General features: G+C 41.6%; 1 protein-coding gene across 1 annotated transcript in view; it reads left to right on the forward strand.

Annotated features, from left to right (window-relative positions):
• Positions 1–23,408, forward strand: part of SCFD1 (sec1 family domain containing 1) — a 67,493-nt gene that overhangs the window by 18,923 nt on the left and 25,162 nt on the right. The window contains exons 11-15 of the mRNA XM_063117765.1: positions 6,390–6,529; positions 6,702–6,792; positions 8,015–8,088; positions 9,317–9,398; positions 21,042–21,138. Coding sequence (XP_062973835.1) covers positions 6,390–6,529; positions 6,702–6,792; positions 8,015–8,088; positions 9,317–9,398; positions 21,042–21,138 — 484 coding nt within the window. The remainder of the gene's footprint in view (positions 1–6,389; positions 6,530–6,701; positions 6,793–8,014; positions 8,089–9,316; positions 9,399–21,041; positions 21,139–23,408) is intronic.

Raw genomic sequence — 23,408 nt, forward strand, 5'->3', positions numbered from 1 at the left:
TCCTCAACTGTATATAACTTTCAAACCTATTAATTCCAGTTGTTGTTGGTTTCTATTATCATTTAGCTGTCAAAGAACAAGAGCATTTAGTTTGCTGTTTGGATGTTTCATGAAATTTACATATAATGTAGAATAATAAATATGTTGGTTTAAATCCAACCTTACGCTCTTCCCCACTGCAGCCTCTTCCATCTGCACTTTCCAAATCTACCCCAGAGGGTTGTTTAACTCTCCAGAACAGATTTAGGGGGTGCGAGCATGAGGGAGGGGAACATCATTCAGCACAGTCAGGGGTGGATACAGCCCTTTTTTAGTTGTACTCTTCTAGAGTTGCTATTCAGTTCACATCAAAACTACTGGCATTAAAGATTAAAGTACCATTAATCACCACAAGATGGCATAGATATTACATATTTCTTTAGATCTACCAGTTAAATTGATGGATTAAAGCTTTCATCCCTATACAAACAAAAGTGTATTCAAAGAGCTATTTTAGTTATTACTTTAATTGCCATGTACAAAACAAAAATTCTCATGTATGTATATTAAAGAAACAAAAGGCCTAGGGGGGTGCACACAAGACCTGTGCCCATCAGCCCTACATTCACTGCTAAATTCTGATGGGGTATTCATTCTAACTGTATTCAACTGAACACACAGAGGTTGAAAGTATAGCCAGCACATGCAGGGACATTGAGAGCAGGGTGTACACTATAAGTCCAGAAGCATTCATTTGAATGCATGAAGTCATAATATGCCCCTATCAAAAGTTCTGGTTAAGGCTGAAATCCCATACCTACTTACCTGAGAGTAAACCTTACTGAGTTCAATGGGACCTACTTCTGAATATACACATGCAGGACAAATCCAATTGATATGGACTAAATTACAAATAGATCTGTAAGTCCATAAAATTCAGTGAAAACAAGCTAAATGATGACTTGGCTGACCTGTACTGAGTACTGAACCTTCACCAAGAGCCAAATAATAAGTAATTCCTAGAAATCTAAATAAAAGCGCTCCACCTAGTAATGTGTTATTAGACAAATACAACAACAATTCTATTGTTTCTCAGTGCTGGAAATGGTATCAGGCAATTGCAATAACAATTCTATTGTTTCTCAGTGCTGGAAATGGCATCAAGCTAAGACGAACCACACAACCACACACCAAAATATAGAAGACATGTATAGATTGCTCAGTTATCATTCTGGCATCCAATTAAGATTTTATGGAAATTGGTTTGTGATCACCTATCCATCAGTCTTCACTGAATTTGATTTTCATTGAATTCTGTAGACTTCCAGACTTTGTGTTGGATCCTGAGAACTGCAAGTGGACAGAAGTTCCTAGAAGGGGACTTCACTACTGCCACGGCCCCATTTGGGTACCCTGTACCACCTGAAAAAAACTCTTAAAAGTCAAGTCCTTTCATAACCAAATGGAGAAAATGCTGAAAATCAGGCTGAAGCATCTTGAATGAGTAGAGCTTCATTCATGCAAGATGTGTCTGCCCCAACTTGGCAGGATTAAAGTTAACCAGTTTTCATATGGACACAATTACTTTATACCAATATTATTCTCAACAATCTTGTGCATTAGATCCTTAAATATTTTTAAAATGCCATTTTGTATCTTATTTAAATGCTTAATTCCCTTGTTGTCTCTGGTGTTTTTCTCCTTTTTAAAAGCATGCCTAATAATGAAACACCAAATAAAAGGTTGTATGTTTTAGAAAAGTATAGTTGGAAAATGATTGAAAAGTGTGTTTCATAAAACTATACACCCTTATCTGACAAGACGTACATTGAAGCAGTTTCCAAAGGGGTAGCCATGTTTGTATGTTGTAGGAAAAACAACAAAGAAAATTGTGGGCCCTTAAAGATTAACACACGGACTGGGTTCAGAGCACATGATAACTCATGATGGGTTAGAACATAAGAAGAGCCATACTGAATGAGACCAAGGGTCCATCTAGTCCCAACACTCTGTTATGGTGTCATCTGGCGGAATTTTTTTTAACCCACAGTGACTTATTTGTCCAAAATAATCCAAGTTGATAACCCATGGTCTGCAGTAGAGGTTACTTAACCCACCGTGTGTTATCATATCATCTGCCAGACACCATGGGTTAAATTGCTCACATAGAGAGTCGGGTGGCAAGAGTGGTTCAGACTGCTGCCACACGACCCTCTGTCATGGAAAAAGCAAAGACTGGCACCCTTTGTTGACACTGCAAAAAGAAAAAAATTCCCTCAAGCCAGTCTTTAAAGTGCGCAGCATCAAGTCCTTACTGGGCTAAACAGCAGCAGCCCGACAGAACGCCTGAAGCTTGATGTCAGAATAAGGAGAGAAAACAAAACCCTTCCCGGAGTCCCTCAAGCCCAGCCTTTATAGCTCTCTTTAATGGGCTAAACATAACACTGAAGCACAGCAGCAGGAGAAGGAGAAGGAAAAAACCCTTCCCAGAGTCCCTTAAGCCCAGCCCTTAAAGTTCACAAAGTAAGCAGGGATGCCAGGTTTGGAGGGTACATTGAATGCCTCCCAACTAGTGAGCTCCCAATCCAGCAAACATCTAAGGGTTTCTAGCTGCCACCCCCTTTTTGATGCTTCTGGGATTTCTGTCCTTGCAGCTCCTGCTGCGATGTAATGAATGGGTGAAACAGTGCCACTGCTTGAGCAGGAGGTCTCTAACTGAAAGGAAGTGGGGGGAAGGGTCAGATCAGGCACAGTATCTTAACAATCTACGTACAGTAGTTTATTAGGCCTGATCGTGTGGCGGGGGATTGTGGACTTCTTCAAAATAAGCTACTGTGCGTAGCTTATTAAGCCATCATTAACTAAAGTGATATCTGAATGCAGCCCCTCATGGCAAAAGTTTTAGTTGACTACAGTCCACTTGCCATGAAGAGTCACTAAAGCCAGTTCAGATGTAATCCTAGTTGTGTGTTAACAAGGATTAAGAAATTAGGAGCAGGCTGCAGGATCCCATGTTTCTGCTTCTTGCTCACCTGCTTTACCCTGCTTTGGCATTATGTCTGAACAATGTAAATCATAAGTGGCCCTGTTCAGAAGACATCTTAAACCGTGACTGTAACTATAGTGGTTAAGCCAGAAAGCTGGGCCATGTTCAGAAGACACCTTAAACCATGGCCTAAACAACAATGAATAAGGCTTTTTGCCTAAATCACTGTGTTAAACCCATGGTTTAAGGTGTCTTCTGAACACAGCCCAGATTTCTGGCTTAACCACTGTGGTTAAAGTTGTTTAAGGTGTCTTCTGAACGGGGCCAATAACACTCTAGACATAGTGTTTGAAACTCAGGCTAGGATCAGCATGCCCTAGCTTTATATTGCTCGGAGGTAATGAAAACACAGGTAATGGCGGGTCGGGTGGGGCAGTGAGATTAATATGCAACAGGGAAGAATGCCTACAATTCCTGAAACCCTAATTAACAGCCAATTAGGTTTTATGTCTGCACTGGTCGTAATTATGTGTCTAATTAAAATGAACTATTTCAGGAAAATGCCTTTACATCCAATTTTAAACACTAATATTCTGAAATTACAAACTTCTCTAGAAATATGCTTATTGTTTAAAACCTTTTGCTGGACAACTTTTAAAATAGAGTTCATAATGCATTACAGGAAAGTCCAGTTATTAAAAAGAAAAACAAGCTAAACTTCAAGATTAATTATGTTCAGAAAATTTATTTTCAGTCATTTCATCCCTTTTATAGAAATCCTAAATTGTAATGGGAAAATAGTTACCACAGTGTTGGTTACGTAAGTTTTACTTTCACGTAAATCAGTTTTCGTTTTCCTCTCTGTTGCTGCACTCCAGGGAATTTGTGACATGCTGAACTGAATAGCATTCCAACTTCAAATTTATAGTGCTTCATCTGTTTAGGTAATAACAGTACCATTGCTCCTCATAAACAGGTTGATGTGTAGAGAGTTGCATTTCTCTGATCGTCAAGAGCCAACAAATCTGGTGGTTGATTATGTTCTATGAAAATACAGAAAATATTTTTCTTCTCATGAGGGTGAGATAGACATTCATTCACATCAAGATCTGTCTGAGCTCTTTCCTACAGGAGTCAAACAAAGGGATGTATAGTCTTGGCTCTCTATCTCCCAACTTTTTTCACTCCCTCCCTACACTGTATCTAGCTGGGTTCACACAACACACTAACCCACCCAGTGTGGATTGTTGTTGAACCAAGGTTTATCGTGTTGTCCAAACACAGCACGTTTTCTGCAGGGTTGCTTGTTAACCATGCAGTATGGCTTGTTAACCATCCTGAACAACCCAACAACAAGCTATGAATTCTCAAAGTGGCTTGTTAGAGAAAAATAAACCACACTGCGGGAAATGCACTGAGTTCAGACAACACAATAACCCATGGTAGGTTAGCATGTTGTGTGAACCCAGCTCTGTCTGTTTGACCCTCTTTCCATTATTATGGAGTCCATGGGAAATTTGTGAGACTTCTTACTGTCTCCCCCAATTCATCCCTACCCATGCAGTGCTGGAGTCTATAGCATCCTCCCCAGATTGATAGAAGCACACATTTTGTAACATTTTGAAAAATTTAAATGAAAAGCTAAAACATAATAATACTCTCTGGATAAAGAAGGGAAACCTTTGAAAAATAGCAGTATCCTTCTTTTGCTGTCGGCTAGAAGGGTGCAGAAACTCAGGCCCAGGGGTCAAATCCAGCCCCTTTGAGGTCCCAATCCAACCCGCCACGGTCCCCAGATGGCCACGTCCCCTTCTCTTTCCCCCTGACCACCAATTGTTTGGTGATTTCCCAGTTGTTGTGCAGCAGTTTTTCCTCCATTTTAAAAGGTTGCATTGCCTCTCCTAGGTTTAGTTACTGGAATATTTTAGTTTAAGAGCTTTAAGCTGAAATATGCTGGTATTTGGCTCCCTTTTGCCTTCTTTGGCCCTGTCCACCACCTGAGAGCTTCTCCAAAATGGAATTCGGCCCTTGGAGTGAAAAAAAAGGTTCAACATCCCTGGCTTAAACACATTGGAGAATGAAATATAAAAGCATTAACTTTAGGAAGTGTGTGTGTGTTTATTAATTTATATATTGCCATAACAAGACAAGTCTCCAAGGAGCTTACAGCCCAAATTTTAGCAGGGGGAAGGGAGGCAAAGCATGTTATAACAAAAAGGAAGAGAAGGTCAAAGGTAACTGCGGATTAATATGGTAGATTTATTTTCCTGTGTTTATACACTGCCTTCTAAGTTTTACAATGCAATTATTATTATTATTATTATTATAATAATAAATTATTAGCCATCTAATAACTAGTCATCAGAATTATTAGTCAGGTTATTAGTCATCTCTTTAGAAGCTAAAGATAGCCTGGACCCTCCAGAGAGGGAAAAGTTATTCTATCTAATGGGAGTTCTAAAATGTAAATTACTGTAGAGTTCATTATTTCATGATGGTGTTCTTGGCTTAATCCATGAGTTAAAACCATATAGACAAAAAAAAATATTTTAATTCTATATTAAGCAGTTGAGGGAATTGTATATCTTTGTAATGGTCCTTGCAAAATAAGAATAACCTAAGTCAAATAATATTTGGCCAGGCAGGGAAGTAGAGCTTAAGGGTAGGGGAATACATTCAAGTGTTGCGTATGTTACACTGCAAGTGATCATTAAAATAATAAATGACCCAATTCTAGAAAATTAGCCACATTTAAATCCCACTGAAACCAATGTAACGAGTTGGTAGCAACTAATTTTTCCCATTGATTTCAATTGGAATAAAGCATCACTAGTTTTCTCTGGTTGGGGACATATGTCGTATGATCCTCTGTCTGGATCTCTTACCATCCCTCCACTCCATTTCACAAGTTTTTCAAGGCTGCATTCAGAAAACAAAAGAGGAAAGAGGTAAAATATAGAAGCTGCTCAGTGTTTGCAGAAACATAGGCCACAGCTAGACCTAAGGTTTATCCCAGGATTGTCCTGGGGTCAAACCTGTTCATCTAAGTGCCACACAGGGCATCCAGTGCTCAGGCAGGGACGAACCCGGGATGATCCTGGGATAAACCTTAGGTCATAGTCAGATATAACTATGTGACACTAACAAGATGTGGCAATTGCCCAGTGGGAAAGACCAATAACAATAACTGTCCTGAGCTTTTATATGAAAAACAGGCAATGCAAACAAGCTAGAAGAATTTGAGGCAACATTTAAAATGTCATATTTAACTGAAGGATTATTGGATTTCATTTGCTTTACAAGTTTAAAATCATATTCAGTGTAACAGTGATTCTTTTTATTAGCCCAGTTTGTAGTAGGAATATTTTGCTTACCAGTATTGGGCAGCAGGTGAAGATGTTTAATCTAAATATTTTCTTTATAGGATTTTCATTTGAACAGAGTTGTTTTGGAAGAGTCTTCAGGAACAGAAAGTTCCCCAGCAGGTGCTAGACCAAAGAAAAAAAACAAAAAGTCATATGATTTAACTGCAGCTGATAAATTTTGGCAGAAACATAAAGGAAGGTAAGATGAATATTTTAAATTAACCAATTATTTCTGCTTCTATTTTATTACTAGCATTACTCAGTAATATGAAAAGATAAATACATCATGAAGAAAGGCCTATAAGCATTTTAATAAGTTGTGCTTAATAAACCAGATTGTAGATATAAACAACGTGTACGCATTCTTTTAGCCCATTCCCAGAGGTAGCAGAATCGGTTCAGCAGGAGCTAGAATCTTACAGAGCTCAAGAAGATGAAGTCAAGAGGCTTAAAAGTATAATGGTAAGATTGGCTTATATCCAATTTGAAATATTATTTTTGGAGTTTATTCACTGCTTTAAAAATATTGACATTTTAAAAAATGTACTGGATATAAAATGGTGATTAGGATTAAATTGGATTACACTTGCATTTCGTGCACGTACGCACACACACCACAGTAGAGCCACGTGAAATGTACTTCAGCATCACAATCCAATACGTGTCTACTCAGAAGTAATTCCCATTTAGTTCAATGGATTGTACTCCCAGATAAGTGAGTATAGGATTGTAGCTTGGATTTCTGAAGTGTAAAAGTACCTCTTGCTATAAGTGTGGCTATAAACATGCATAAGTATTATATATGAATCAAATGTTGGTGTAAACAAATTTAACACTTGACAACTGCATTTGAATGGATTTAGCAAGCTCCAGGTGTCTTCAGTCATATTTGTTGTATTACATTATAGATTGGCTCTGCCCGACTGAGCTAGTGTGATGGAATGATTGTGCTTGGAATGATTGTGAATGTTTGTGTTCCAGTTTCTGTGAGAAACAACTCCAGAGGTTTTAAGGGTAAATAGGGCTGACATTGATGGATGCTAGGGAGAGAGAGTGAATGAATGAAATGGTTCAAGGAAGACAGAGGGCTAGAAAACAGGAAACAGTGGGAGTTGGGCATGTTTTCGGAGAAAGGAGGCCATGGGACAGGAACAAAGCTTCTCATAGGGCCTGTCTGCTGTTTCCAGAAAGGAAATGGACAGTCAAGTGGCATTTGTAATTTCAAGAGCCAAGAGAGAGCAGCAATATTAGGACCAGAGACTAAACCTTACAAGAGTTGCTTAGAAGGGTGTGTACAATATCTATATTTTGGGATAATTTTTAGTTTTGGCAGAGAACTTTCCAGAGTCCACATTCACCCATTAGAGTTTCACATTTTGAAGTGGAATGTTTGTGGTGATATTAAAATACTGTGCAAAATTAATTTTCCAGTGCAATCCTAAAGAGATTCCTTATTTATAGAATAGCTTCTCTGGTGAGCCACAGATGAGTTGCAAGTGTATAGCGACTATCTCTTTAGTATGACTCTTGCATATCAGCAGGCCTAGCTTTAGCTCTTCCTTCAAAAACTGTACAGAAATGAACTGGGATTCCTTTCTTCTGTTAGTTGGATATCCCATTTGGGTTTTAATATATTTCTCTTATTTAAGTATATATAGTGGTTTTTTTGGAATTTTTTTTTCAGGGACTAGAAGGTGAAGATGAAGGAGCAATAAGTATGCTTTCTGATAACACAGCTAAACTAACGTCAGCTGTTAGGTAAGTATATTAATGATGTGCTCTTAAGTGCTAGAAGAAGGCTTAATTGGTTTCCATCCTTACTCAGTTGTAAGGGTACTTGCTTGACTCCGCAGAATATATTCTATACTATACTAGAAGCGTAACATTACTATTTAAGTATCACATGACACAATAGTGTCATGTAAGTGATGTAAGATAATATAGGTGCCAAATCATAGTTTATGAGGATTAGGAACTCTGATTATTGAAATCAGATCCCTGATTATTGAACTGCCCAGAGAGCTTTGTGAACCGCCCAGAAAGCTTCAGCTATTGGGCGGTATAAAAATGTAATAAATAAATAAATAAAAATACAGGTTATTAACATTTTGCAAAAAATTGTTGAGGGTGCAGGCCCATTCTCCTGACCCTATAGCATAGCTGGACGGAGGCAACAGGAAGCATGAGAATCAAGGACTCTCCTCTGGGCACATATTACAGCAACAGAATGCAGTCAGGTTGGGGTGGAATGACTACATTACCTTAAAAAAGGTTCAGATGGTTCATTACCAATGAACCATCCACCTAAATCTGCAAGATAAGAGAACAATATGGCTATCAGTGGCTGATAACTTCAGTATCAGAGGCATACTGCCTTTAAATACCAGTTGCTAAGGAACACAAACAGGAGTATGCTGTTGTGCTCATCTCTGCTTTATGTGCTTCTGATTGGCCACTATAGGAACAAAGTGCTGGACTAGATAGCCTTCGGTTTGAGCCAGTACAACTTTGTATTCTGATGGTACATTCTTGTGGATTAAAACAGGCACTCTCACCAGCTTCCATTCATTTTCTCTGATGGCACTGCTCTTGTTGGCTTGCCTCCCAAGGTGTGGGATTTCAGAGGTACAGACTTATAAGTGGAGTCTCCCAGTTAGAGATGTTTTGCAAAACCTTCAGTGGCTGGTGACTCAGATTCACCTTTCCTTCCCAGCCCCACACTTGAGAACTCTTATTGCAGAGCTAGTCAGTGAGGGCAGGTGTTCCCTGCCTCCGTGTCAGTGAGATTCAGTTCCTGTATCCCAGATACTGCTGCTTCAGGGGTCTTCTTGTCTCAAAGTATGCACTTTGTTCCCTTCACGCTTGTGTATATCCGTAGTATTTTGGACTGCTTCCTGGGTTGCTTTTGCACTTGTAATACTAAATAAGGAGTTGAACTGATTGAATACACAGTGTAGCCAGTTAGTTTGTATGTAATTTTTTTCAGCTCTCTTCCAGAGCTTCTAGAAAAGAAGAGGCTCATAGATCTTCATACAAATGTGGCAACAGCTGTTCTGGAGCATATAAAGGTCTGGAAAAAATACTTTAAAGCTTATGAATATTCTTTTATTAAATATACTAAAAGTGATGTTCAGGCATGAAATATTTCAAGTGTTAATTTAAAAAAGTATAAAAACCAAGAAATGCAACACTAACTGTGCTATATAAATAATAATAATAATAATAATAATAATAATAATAATATATTCATCACGTAAAGTGGGCCATTCTATTTAACTAGTTGCATTATGCAACTTCCAGGGTTTCAGCTCCAATTGAGCTAGTAGGAAGACATAACAGACCAGAGAATCCAGGTGGGAGAGGAGGCAGCAGATTAGGGTGGCTATAGTGAACAGCTGCTTGAGCTAGATTCATCTTAAATTCATTGGCTGCTATCCAGTTAGTATCTGTCTACTATTGAAAGGCTCTCTGAGCCATGCGTTTCAAGATGCGAACCGCCCAGAGAGCTTCGACTATTGGGTGGTATAAAAATGTAATAAATAAATAAAATGCTTGAATTCTGCTTTTAATTCCCATCTATGTAAACCTTAGGATTAGAATTGAAAGAGAACTGGACAATAGAACTTCAGTAGGGTTAGAGATTGCAGTCTATGTGGAGAGGCAGTAATGTGATAAGTAAAGTTTAACTGGTTCACCGTGGATTTTTGAGCTGTTTTCTCCAAGATTTTTAAGTGCTGTTTGACTGTGAACCAGGTCAAATCTCTCCTCATCTACAGACTGATTAGATGGCCTTAGGCAAGCTTATTATCTTTCAGCTTCAGTCTAGGGCTAAAAATTTGAGCATTTTAAAAAGTAAAGTAAGAGTTTTCAGGACTCTAGAAAATCCTTTCCCAACCTGGTGACCTCCCGATGTGTTGCACTATAACGCCTATGATCACCTAGCTGTCTCTTATGGGAATTGTAGCACAGCTTAGGGAAAACTGCTGTAGGTGAATGCAGTAATTCCATGTTGGGAGTCCAGATTCTATCATTCAAAGCACAATTATCAACCACTCATAATTCTAGCCGCCCTGCTTTTCCAGTGTGGTAGACAGTGTAGTTACAATGTAGACAAAATACTTTGCTTCTTTGGTATAGAATGACAGAAATTGTAATAACTACAGCAATTTATACTTGATAAAAATGAATAAGAAATGTATTGCAGGTTTTATATAATCCAAGGGTGATTTTAGCCTTGAGCTGGAGAAAGAAACCAAAGAAAGGGAAAAGCTTAGGCAGAAGGTCAAGGCAGTATTATCATGTTGCCATTAAGAGAGCAATTAGGAAAACAAAACTGACAAATCAGTTTTCCACTACTTTTCTAGAAATAGCCTGTTGAGTTTTGTGAATAACACCACTAAGAATAATTGTATGCAAGCTGAATTTTGGAAATCAACAGTCACACTAGCAGCCCAATTTCTATAACCAAAAAAGCAATGTCATGGCTTAAGTTTGCCTTCTGTGATGCACCTAATTAGGATAGTGGTTTTGGGTTTTAGTTGAAAGCATTTTAATAATTTATACACTACTGACACTTTCCCTCCCTCTGAACTTGATAACGCTATCATTTTTCCTGCTGTTATTGGCATGGACCATTTTATGACAACTTTATTAGGTAACTGAATAATAGTGCAGCATTTCCATTGAAATGATTGCAGTGGGTAAACTTGAGTCATTGCTTTATACTTTATTTGTCACCTCCCTTTTCTGGGAAATGGCAGGCCAACTGCAGCAGCATTTTACATTGGATTTCAGTCAAAATCCAAAACAGGATGTGGTTTGGAAATACTTGCATAGTTTGCTGCCTTCCCCTTCCAAGGCACAGAAGTCAGTTGTCCTTACTGAATTAGATGCAGAGGTAGAGTAAATTATTAGCATGCTCCCCCACCCCCTGAATCAGGAGATTCTTAGAGAAAAATAATTGAAGACAGCACGATCATCTAAACTCTTTTGATGTTTTCATCAACTGGAAACAAAAAAGAGAGACCAAGTTGCTGTTAGTGGATGATTCTTCTAACTGGATGAACAGTGTTCAGCCTGTTCTGGATGGGGTTGCACTCCCCATGAAAGAGCAAGTTCATAGCTTGAGGATTCTCCTGGAGCCATTATTATCATGTGAGGCTCTGGTGGCATGAAATGCCTTCTACCAGCTTTGGCTGGTGATCCAGCTATGCCCCTATCTGGACAGAAATAACCTGCCTTCAGTAATCTCTGCTCTGGTAATCTCCAGGTTAGATTACTGCAGTGTACTCTACATAGGACTGCCTTTGAAGATGGTTCTAAAACTGCAGCTTGTGCAAAAATGCAACAGCCAGATTGACAGCAGGGACCAGAAGGTCTAAGCATATAACTCCAGATTCTGTGGAGTAGTGTGAAAACTCTACTCCACACATGATGACTTCTGTGTCGCCCAGCTGCGACGCACAAATAGTCATCCGTGGAGTGGGCTGTTTACACTCCATTGACTAAAGTGTCGTCCGAACGCAGCCACAGTCCTCTTTTGTATTTCCATGTATTTGAAGGCATATGATGGGCTTCTTAATTTAGCAGTTTTATTGGATTGTTTGTTTTTAAGTTTAAATTTGATTTACATTTTTTGTATGTTTTAATTTTTGTTGTAAGACACCTTGAGTGTTTTCTGAGAAAAGTGTCTAAGAAATTGAATTAATAATAATATATGTATGTGTGTTTACAGACATGTGTACAGGCACACACACAAGCACCAACACAGTATTGGTTTTATCCATTTGTGTCCTTACACTCATGGCAGGCTCTTTGATTTGGAAATTCCCACAAGTGAAAAATAAGAGAGGGGATTTTTGCAAATCTCTCTCCCCCCCACCCCATATTTCTTCTGCATCTCCCCCACACCCAGTTCCAAGGGGTTCTCCAAAGCTCTGGCGGAGGATGGGGAGTTGCAGGGGCCTGCAGAGGGAAGCAAAAGTCACATCCTCCCCACCACCAGTCTTCCACTCACAGAAACCTCCGCTGCATCAAAAAGCAGCCTGTGGAGGGGACTGAATTGGATACAACCCATATATCTTTTGACTTCAGTGTAATTTAGCAAGATTGATTTGGCACACAATTGTAGCTTAAAATATACGAAGGCCAGTCTAAAGGTTCTTACTTCGTATAATAAGTAATTTTTAAATCGTGCTTCATGTAGGAGTCATATTTTAGGCCCAGTTTACAGCTGCTTTCCACATTGCCTTAGATCATTTTTGAAGGCTCAGCAAGAGGAATTCTGAGATTAATCACCAACTTAGGGGTCCTGGCAGTTTTTTGGCATATTTCAGTGTTGAGTAAAATGCTGGAAAGAATACACCAAAATTTCCCATGATGGATTAGCAAATATTTATTGGTAAAGCTTAGAAGAAATGAAGTCTTGTTTTAGGTTAATTGTTTAAGCTATGAAGAGTTTGGCAACTAAAAACGTAGCCAGAATTTAATAGATTCAAGAAAAAAATATGGCTGTGCTTTCATTGGAAACATACTTGTACTGTTGTTCTGGGCACTCTTATGCATTTTTCTTTCCCACTGGTTTCAGTGTGACTTAAACATAAGCAATGAACACATGACTATAGCCTCAAAGTGTAGGGTTTCCTTATTTTAATCTGTGTGGTTCTTATTTCGGTTGATTTTTTTCATGGATTCATAATGGTTTCCAAAAGCAACAACGCAGCTTCACTTCTTTATTTCATTTTCTACAACTTAATTTTAAGAAATAGAACAAGTTGTTTGAGAGAGCGACTACCAAAAAGTTTCTAAGGTAGTTATAGAAATGTTCTATAGGAAGTTCTGTAACTTTCCTTTACCATCAGAAAAACACATCTTAAAAGCACCCATGATCTGACTGTTCATTTCGAGGCAGTTCTGACAAGTGTCCTAAATATTGTCCTCCTTTTCCTGCTAAATAGATTCATTGATTTGGGACGTGCAGAATAGTTTTACTACTCACTAAATCCCTATGCAGTCATTCCTGATTTGTGTATACTACACTGAAGAAGAAGAGGAGTGTGCTAGCCCTGCCCCCTCTGCCATTTCCATCTCCCTCTACATTTGGAGGGTGAATTTCTCTAAAGGAGAGGCTTCTGTATCCATAGGGGCTCTCCACATGATTTTGAACACCAATTTTCTAGCGAAATCGTGTGGTGGAGAGAATCTATGGCTAGAGGAGGATGTCATTTTCAGAAAGTTGCTCTCCACATGGAGAGAGCACTAGTAATCCAGGGGGAGGGGCGAGTAGCACACTTCCCCCTCCTTATGTACTTAGTACGCACAGATCAGGAACACTGGATATTTGTTTATTTAATTTATATTCCACCTTTCCACCAAAAATGGCTCAAGGTGGTTAACAAAATGTAAATTAATAACCCCTAATTAAAACATAACATGAACAGAGAGACACCAACCAACCAACCAACCCCCTTTCATTTCTTCCCATGATGAGAGGTGGCAAAGTAATGTTTAAAAAGATCCTTGTATATTGTATTTATGTACCACTTTTCTTCCACGACACTCATAGGTGGTGATCTGAGACAAATAAGTGATCTCCTATCTAGGTATTTATTTATTTATTGCATTTCTATATCGCCCAATAGCCAAAGCTCTCTGGGCTGTTCACAAAAATTAAAAGCATCAAATATAATTTAAAAAAATACAATATAAAGTACAATATAAAAGCACAACCAGGATATAACCGAGCAGCAGTGCAGAGATATATACAGATTTAGAGCTTCATCAGATGGTGGAAAATCGCATTTCCTTACCATCACTTTCCTCCCGCTTCTATCCCACAATACTTTTCTGTACTCAGACAAGAAAGAGGAAGTAAACAATATCCACATGGCCCATTCAGTGGGCGTTTTTATCCCACTGCTTCTCCTGCAAACAGCAGGAAATAGCGTGACATTTCGCTACTGCCAAAAAAGTCAGTTCTTCATCGTGGTCTCTATGCATCACACATATGGGCTTTGCGCCTGCGCAGAGACCAGACCGGAACCTTCTCTAGCTGAGTGGAACGTTTTTGGCGGGAACCCCTCCCCCACGCTACCGCGCATGTCCATGGGGTTCCCGCCCTTACCTCAGTTCTTCGTCGTCCGCCGTTGTGCCTAGACCGAATAACTTTACCTCTAGCGTTTTCTCTGTTAAATCTGTTTAAAATACTTTCTAACTTACCTTTTCTTCAGCTTTCTTCTTTTTCGTTCGTTTTCTCTCTTTATCTATATAAAAAAAAAAAAAAGTTTTTTGTAGTTAGATTTCTCCTCAGCGACTTCGGTCGTGTGAGGCTTTTATGGCAATCAAAGCACCATTTAGAAAGTGCGTCAAGTGTGGAGCTAAGCTCCCTCCGTCTGACGGCCATTCTTTGTGCATTGTCTGTTTGGGAGAGGGACATGTGGTAGAGACCTGCCACCATTGTATGTCTTTTACCAAACAGACCAGAAAACACCGAGCAGACCGACTCCGCTCCATACTTTGGGAGAAGGCTCTCAAGGCCACAGAGGCCCCTTCGATGGAAAGAACGGCGGTTCATAAGTCTGTTGCCCGTAAAACGGCAGTTACAAAGACTGTTACGGAAAAACCGTCAGACCATAGCACTGAAGTGCAGACCAGAGCAAATAGGGCTGAGATACCCCTCACGCCTGGTCGGTCTTTATCGAGTTCGATGGCTAAAAAAATCTCTAAGAAAGCCGGAACTCTGATATCTTCTTCTGAGCCGGAGAAGAAAAAGAAGAAGAAGAAAAAGAGGGACGCGGAGAAATCCACCGTACCGTCACCTCGACCGCGGGAATCGGCCAGGAGCCATTCCACACCTCCTGCCGCGCCGACCACGTCGATACCGAGGTCACCTTCGGTATCGAGATCGATGTCGGTACCTACGGCCACGGTACCGACATGCCCTCCAAGTTTATCAGAGGGTGAAATTCGAGATTCCGTGTCGGTAGCCTCCGCGCGGCAACCTATGAGGCCGCAAGAACTTGTACAGCCTTCTCCAAGACGGGCCTCAAGAAACGATTGGGACAGAGCATCACAGTACTCTGATTCCCAGCCTAGATACAGCACTTATGATTGGGAAAGGTACCGTCCTCAGCAATTTTTTCAAGGGGATCAAGGATACTACCCGCAGGAAGGATATTATGTACAACCTCCTCCAACAACAAGAGTCTGCCAGTTACCTTTGCCATCTCCTCCTGCTCAGTTAAGGTCGACGGTATCGACGCCTCGACACCGTGTTGCATCTGCTACTGTGCTGCCGCAAGAGGAACAACACGACCTGCAAGTGGTGACGTTATCATCACCAGAGGATAACTATCCTTCTGACTCTGAATCTGAACATTCAGTTGTCCCAACTGCTCCGTCACCGGATGATGTAATCGAAGATGTCGATCCTTCCTCGCCTTCGGACGATATGGTGCGTTTTTCGGACCATATGCTTAGGATGTCCAGAGCATTGGGACTCGACATACAGGAAACAGATGAATCGGTAGTCGACCCAATCTATGATGTGTTTCAATCGACAACGAACCAACGTTTGGCCATTCCTATTCCTCAAGCTTTGAAACAAACGGCTCAACTGTCGTGGAAAACCCCTGCAGTTACACAGGCAACATCGAAGAGGTTGGAAACTCTCTATAGAGTTAGGGAAGAGGATGCACAGTTTTTGCTTCAGCATCCGAAGCCGAATTCCATTGTAGTGGAATCGGCACAAGGACAGTCACAAAAGACTCATTCTGCACCTGTCGACAGAGAGGGTAGAAAATTGGACCAAACTGCCAGAAGAGTTTATTCGTCTTCATCCTTGGGCATCAGAGCGTCTGCGTACGAAGCAACTATGGCGAGATACCAGATTTTCCTTTGGGAAAAGATAGGTTCCCTATGCGAGCATCTTCCTGAGGATAAAAAGGAGCTCGCAAGAGTCTTTCAGAACGAAGCCACAGCCATAGCAAGGCAGCAATTGTCTACCGCTCGACACCAGGTGGATTGCCACTCAAAATCAATGATGGGGGCCATTTCTTTGAGGAGGCACGCTTGGCTCAGATCAGCCAATCTTACTCAGGAAACAAAGTGGAGGATAGAGAGCATGCCATTCGATGGCGAAGGTCTATTTAATACAAAGACTGATGAGACACTGGACTCTATCTACAAGGCGAGAACAACAGCCAAGAAGATGGGGTTTACTGCTCCTCCTCCTCAGACTCAGTACCGACCGAGAAGATGGACAAGACCTCCGATGCAACAACAGCATCGACCCCAATACCAGCCTCAACCTCGGCAGCAGCAACAACAGTTGCAGAGGAAGAGACCTTACCAAAGCCGATTCCAGCTGGACAAGAGACAACCTGACTTCTCTAAGAAGCAGCGGGTTTGACTCTTCGGCCCCAGATCCACTCCCTTTTGCGAACCGCCTAGCACCCCATTACCATCAATGGGAGTCAATAACATCGGACTCCTGGGTGCTCACTATCATCAACTCGGGCTATGCCATCGAGCTCGATGCCCTTCCTCCTTTTTCCGGCGTGAAAGTAACGACTCCATCCCCTCCTCTGCTGCTCGAGGTACAGACCTTACTATCGAAGGGAGCCATCTCTCCCGTACCTGCAGAGGAACTCAATCAGGGATTTTTCTCCCGGTACTTCACGGTCCCGAAGAAAGATGGAGGTCTTCGACCGATCATGGACTTAAGACAACTGAACAAGTTCATCACCCCGAGGAAGTTCCGTATGACAACGGTTACTTCTATTTTACAGCTTCTACAAAAAGGAGTTTGGTTCGCAGTGGTGGATCTGAAGGATGCGTACTTCCACATCTCCATCAGGAAGTTGCATCAAGCTTACCTTCGGTTTTCGATCGGTGCATCCCAGTACCAGTTCACCGTTCTTCCATTCGGGTTGGCCACGGCGCCGAGGGTCTTCACCAAGGTCATGGCGGTGGTATGCGCCCACCTAAGGCAGAGAGGCATTTACGTTTATCCCTACCTGGACGATTGGCTCCTCGTAGCGGACAACAGCGAGGCGCTCCAGTCGGACATACTAACCACCCTCAACCTGTTGGATTCGTTGGGACTGTGGGTCAACCACGAAAAGTCCATTTTGACTCCACAGCAGAGATTGGACTTCATAGGGGTAACCCTATCCTCTCGAGACGGGAGAGCATACTTACCTTCAACCAGGGCGAACACTTTACAGCAGTTAGCCATCGATACCGAGAGCCGCCGGAAAGTTTCGGCTTGGACAGTTCAGAGACTATTAGGCCTGATGGCAGCCACTACGGCAGTCATCAGGTTTGCAAGACTCAGAATGAGGGTATTGCAGGCCTGGTTTTTGAGAACTTTCGATCTCAGGCGCAATGCTCGGCGAACTTACCTTTCGATACCGAAGCAAGTGAGGTCATCTCTGAAATGGTGGTTCTCGATGTCGACTCTTCTCGAAGGCGTTCCGTTCCAACAACAGGCGCCTACGGTAACGATCACAACGGATGCATCTTTAGAAGGATGGGGAGCCCATTGCAACTCCCTTACCTCTCAAGGTCGTTGGCCTCGATCCCAGAGAGAACATCACATCAATCATCTCGAACTCCTGGCAGTAGAAAATGCAGTAAAAGCATTTGCACAAATGATAGAGGGCCAGAATGTTTTGATCGCGACGGACAATACTACCGTAGTGGCATACATCAACAGGCAGGGTGGAACAAGATCACACCCCCTGAACCGCTCTGCACTCAGGATATGGAACTGGTGCATAAAGAGAAGGACTTACCTGACTGCGATCCATGTGGCCGGCAAGGACAACATTATTGCGGACTCTCTCAGCAGGTTCTTCCATGTCGACCACAAGTGGGAGCTCGACGTCGAAGTGCGAGAAAGTCTCTTTCGGTACTGGGGCCACCCTGCTGTCGATGTCTTCGCTACCGAAGACAACGCAATTTGCACCAAGTACTGCAGCAGAGCAGGAACAGGAAAGCGCTCTTTAGGAGACGCCTTCACCGGGACTTGGAGAGGAAATCTCCTGTACATATTTCCACCCTTCCCACTGTTGACAAGGGTGTTAGCCAAGATCCAGATGGACAACTCCAACTGCATCCTCATCACACCGTGGTGGCCTCGACAGACGTGGTTCTCTCACGCCCTTCGACTGTCGAACGGGAATTACATCAGACTCCCGTCGATACCGAAGCTACTGTCTCGACACAAGGGCAGGGTTCGACACGCAGATCTGTCGACCCTCAAGATGACTGCATGGAGGATAGCAACCACTCCTCCTCTGGAACCAGAGCTTTGACTGTGGACCACATTATATTGGCAGCACTAAAGCCTTCCACGAGGAAAGCTTATGCAGCAAAGTGGCAAAGATTTCAGAACTTTGCATCAGAAAAGAACCATACACCAGAGTCTTGCCACTTATCCTTGATCCTCAATTATTTATTGACTCTCTTCCAGCAGGGGCTCAAACTCACATCCATCAGAGTACACCTAGCTGCGATTACATCTTTTCACCGGGGTATAGATGGTTTTACACCTTTTACCCATCCAACAACCAAGAAATTTTTGAAAGGTCTGAAGAACACGATACCGACTGTGAAGAGTATCGTGCCGCCATGGAGCCTGTCAGTTGTGCTGCAAGCTCTGACACGCAAACCCTTCGAGCCCATGGCTTCGACAGACCTTAGGCTTCTAACTTTAAAGACAATCTTTTTAGTAGCCATCACATCGGCAAGACGTGCAAGTGAGCTTAAAGCTCTTAGGATAGATGTTCCATACACTATCTTTCATAAGGACAAGGTTGTGCTACGCACAGACCCAGCCTTCCTACCTAAGGTAGTGTCAACTTTTCATCTGTCCCAGCATATTACTTTACCTGCTTTCTTTCCTAATCCAACTTCACCTCTTGAGTCTTCCTTGCATACTCTGGATGTAAGAAGGGCTCTTGCTTTTTACAAAGACAGGACAGAGACATTTAGAAAAACAAAGCAACTGTTTATTTGTTATGGTGAGCCTTCTAAGGGACTCCCTGTCTCCTGCCAACGACTGTCACGCTGGATAGTGGAGACAATAGAATTGGCCTACTCTATTGCTAAATTAGAGTTAGTGAAACCTGTGACAGCTCATTCCACCAGAGCTGTTTCAACGTCGGTGGCCTTCACCAGAGGTGTTCCACTGACTGAAGTCTGTAGAGCCGCAACGTGGTCTACTCCATCCACGTTTGTCAAGCACTACAGTTTGGACACCCGTGCGAGGCAGGACTGCTCATTTGGGAGGACAGTGCTTTCAGAGATCTTCGGATGATGCACCAACCCACCTCCAAAGGTATGTCAGCTTGCTACTCGCCCATATGTGTGATGCATAGAGACCACGATGAAGAAATGCAGGTTGCTTACCTGTAACTGTAGTTCTTCGAGTGGTCATCTATGCATTCACACAACCCACCCACCATCCCCACTTGGTGGTGTGAGACTTATAAATGACACTGTTTTTATTGTGGAATGTACTTTATTTTCTTTACTCTCATGTTTATGGGGGCACAACGTCGGACTCCTGTAAACTGAGGTAAGGGCGGGAACCCCATGGACATGCGCGGTAGCGTGGGGGAGGGGTTCCCGCCAAAAACGTTCCACTCAGCTAGAGAAGGTTCCGGTCTGGTCTCTGCGCAGGCGCAAAGCCCATATGTGTGAATGCATAGATGACCACTCGAAGAACTACAGTTACAGGTAAGCAACCTGCATATTTTCCGGGTCTTTTTTTCCAACGGCAAAATGAGTAGATGGGGCGGGAGACACACAGGAGGCCAACAGCATCATCAAAAGGACCAGCGAAAAAACATGAGTGCCCATTAAAACGCGTGTGATAAAACACTCATCTGATGATGCTCTAAAAATACAGATTTAAAACAGCAAGATGGTAAACAGTTAAAATACTCTGAAAATGAAAAGGTCTTCACTTGGCATCAAAAAGAAAATAATGTTGGTCCCAAGCGAACCTCTCTAGGGTGCTCATTCCACAATCGTGGTGCCGCAGCAAAGAAGGCCCTCCTCCTGGTAGCCACCTGCCTCACTTCCTTTGGCAGGGGCCCGTGGAGAAGGACTCTTGAAGATGATTTTAGGATTAGGGTTAGTGATCAGATTTAGATCTACTTATTGTTCGCTTGCAAACCAGTCCTTGGAATCTTTGCCATTAAGTTTTTTTTAATGCTATCATATTGTACACACATTCATATAATAAACACTAAAACAAGTGGCTTAAAGAGTAATTAGGTTAATTAGTGATTAGTCAAAGTAATAGATAAAAACAATTCAACACTCTAAGGAGAGATAAAACCTGCTATAATCACCACTATAATGATATGGGGAAGTTAGGTCCACTGTTGGATTAAGGCCAAACACAACAGTTTTTCAAAGTATCTGCAGCCCAGAGCTTAGGGCTGTTCAAGACACTATGGTTGTGTTCAGACGATCCTGCAAGAGGAAAAAGGGGTTGCAGCAGCTTATGCTATTCCCATTGCACTACTGGTCACTTAAGCTAGTGGTTCAGTGGATACTGCTCATTACTTTGTTTATAAAATGTTTCAGTTAACTGCCAAGAAAGCAGAATGTAGTGAAACTAGCTAATGTCGTACTATTTTTGGTTCTGCTACAGTAGTAGTAATATTCTAACAAATTCATTTTTATTTATTTAAAAGACACGGAAACTAGATGTGTATTTTGAATATGAAGAAAAAATCATGAGCAAGTCCACATTGGATAAATCACTTTTGGATATGATCTCTGACCCTGATGGTAAGTGTAGAAATTTGAATTTCCTGTAAAGTTCCTTTCCTTTCATAAACATTCTGGGGATTGTTGTCATACATGCGAGCTCATCCATTCAAAGGCTTCTGTCTAAGAGCTTGGAAAGCCACTGTCACTGTTGGAGTAGCTGGGCTATATAGACCTAAGCTCTGCACAGTATAAAGTCATTGGGAAAGGCTGGTCTACGGCATAAGAAGAGGTGATCTGATATGAAAATACCATGAAAACATTCATTTGTGCAGATGTTTTGACATGACATAACCTCAGTTAAGACCTCCAGTTCTTTTCCAAAGATGTATTTCTATCCCTTTAACCTGAACAGATGTACACATTTCAGAAAAACTTTCATGGTAATAAGCACATGAATTATATGTTCATAACTGTTTAAATGTGCAAGAATAAAGTTTGAGTTAAGGTTTGCACATACAGTATCGAAATATAAGCTCAATACACATTTGGTTGATTTTTCCTATTGCTTTCTAGTAAACCAAGTTTTTATGTTTAGAGTTTTTTCTCTGCTCCAGTAGGCACATCCTAAATTTCAAAAACCTCCCCATCCCTCCAAAAATGCAACCAGTAATATTATGATAGAGGTATGTAAAGTATTTGTGTTATGGATGACACCAAAAGTGCTCCTATGACACCACAGGTCCTCCATCCCCATATGCCCATGATGCTTGTAAGTGTTCTTACCTGATTTGCCACATGAGTGTTCGTGTAGGAATCAAAAACTGCAAAGTTACCCTTTCCCATGCTGCAATGCTTGCCATTTGAGTAACCCCTTTAATATATTTATTGTAATTTGAGGAATGTGCTCTATTCAGCACTCAAGTACAGATTTTGGTTATAGAGAACTGAGCAAGCTTTTCTCTGTCAGTGGAGTATGGTAGTCTGTGTTACTCCTCCCACTTGCTCCAACAGGCAGGTTTTATCCCTTCCAGTTCTGACTTAGCCTGATACACAAAGGAGGTTTTTTCCCCTAGTGTGCATTTTTGAGTAATGCAACTTGTATTTTTCCTTCGCCCCCATCCCTAACTTATTTAATTGCTTATTATTAGCCTTTATATACTGCCTTATCTGCTGAGAAGGCATCAAGGCAGTGTACAACAATTTAGAACAATTAAACCTTGAAACAATAAAAACAAGAACATTAAAAACAGTGAAACATTAACACTACACATTTTGAAAACCATGCATCTTTATACCATTTACCAAGAGAACGGGGGCACATTCATAATTCTTGAGAGAGTACATTCCATCGTTTGGGGGCAACGTACCAGAAAGTCCTTTCACATGTGCCCAACAAATGGGCCTCTGCGAGTAATGGCACTCTCAAAAGGGCATCTTCCGCAGATCTTAATACTCAAGTCAGATTCATAGCGAGAGAGTCGATCCCTTAGATAACCAGGTCCCAAGCCATTTAGGGCCTTATAGGTCAAAACCAACACTTTGAATTGTACGTGGAAAGCGATTGGCCACCAGTGCAGGTCTTTCAGGACAGGTGTAATATGGCCCCCATGCCATGCATTGATTAGCAGCCTAGCTGCCTCATTTTGCACCAATTGAAGCTTCTGGACACTCTTCAGGGGTAGCCTCACGTACAGTGCATTGCAATAGTCTAAAGGTGTTGTAACCAAGGCATGGATAACTGTTGCCAAGTCAGACCAATTCAGGAAGGGTTGCAGCTGGTGCATAAAATGTAATTATGCAAACACACCGCTTGTCACTGCGGCCACATTAAGATCCAGGGTCAGCAAGAAGCACTCACAACCAGCAGGAGTTCCATAAGGTAGAATCCACTACTGGGGAGGCTCTGTCTCTTGTGCGTGAGAATTGAACTGATCCCAAAAGTGGGTCATTGAGTAGAACCTCTGCTGCCAATCTTAAAAAATAGGGTCAGGTTCAATCAGACACAGGTGGTTCTTCAAATAACGTGGCCCCAAACTGTTTAGGGCCACATTAAGGCAGCTCCACGTAGAGCACATTACAGTATGAGTCCCAGGGAGTGACCCTCTTTCCTATCCTCTTGCTTCTTGTTCTGTATTCTAAGAATTCCTTTTATTGGTGAGTTTGTTGAGAGTACAGTTTTGGGTTATGTTGTTACATTGTGTCCCAAAACTGGAAGACAGGTTACTCCAATTTACAGGGATATTTAAATTTACATAAGCGATGCTTGTTGGAGCAAGTGGAAGCAGTAACTATACCAGGATACCCTCAGTCCACTGGTGAGAATAAACCTTCATTGTAAGTCCAATGTT

The sequence above is a fragment of the Elgaria multicarinata genome, chromosome 2, assembly GCF_023053635.1.
Source record: "Elgaria multicarinata webbii isolate HBS135686 ecotype San Diego chromosome 2, rElgMul1.1.pri, whole genome shotgun sequence".
NCBI classification, from domain to species: Eukaryota; Metazoa; Chordata; class Lepidosauria; order Squamata; family Anguidae; genus Elgaria; species Elgaria multicarinata.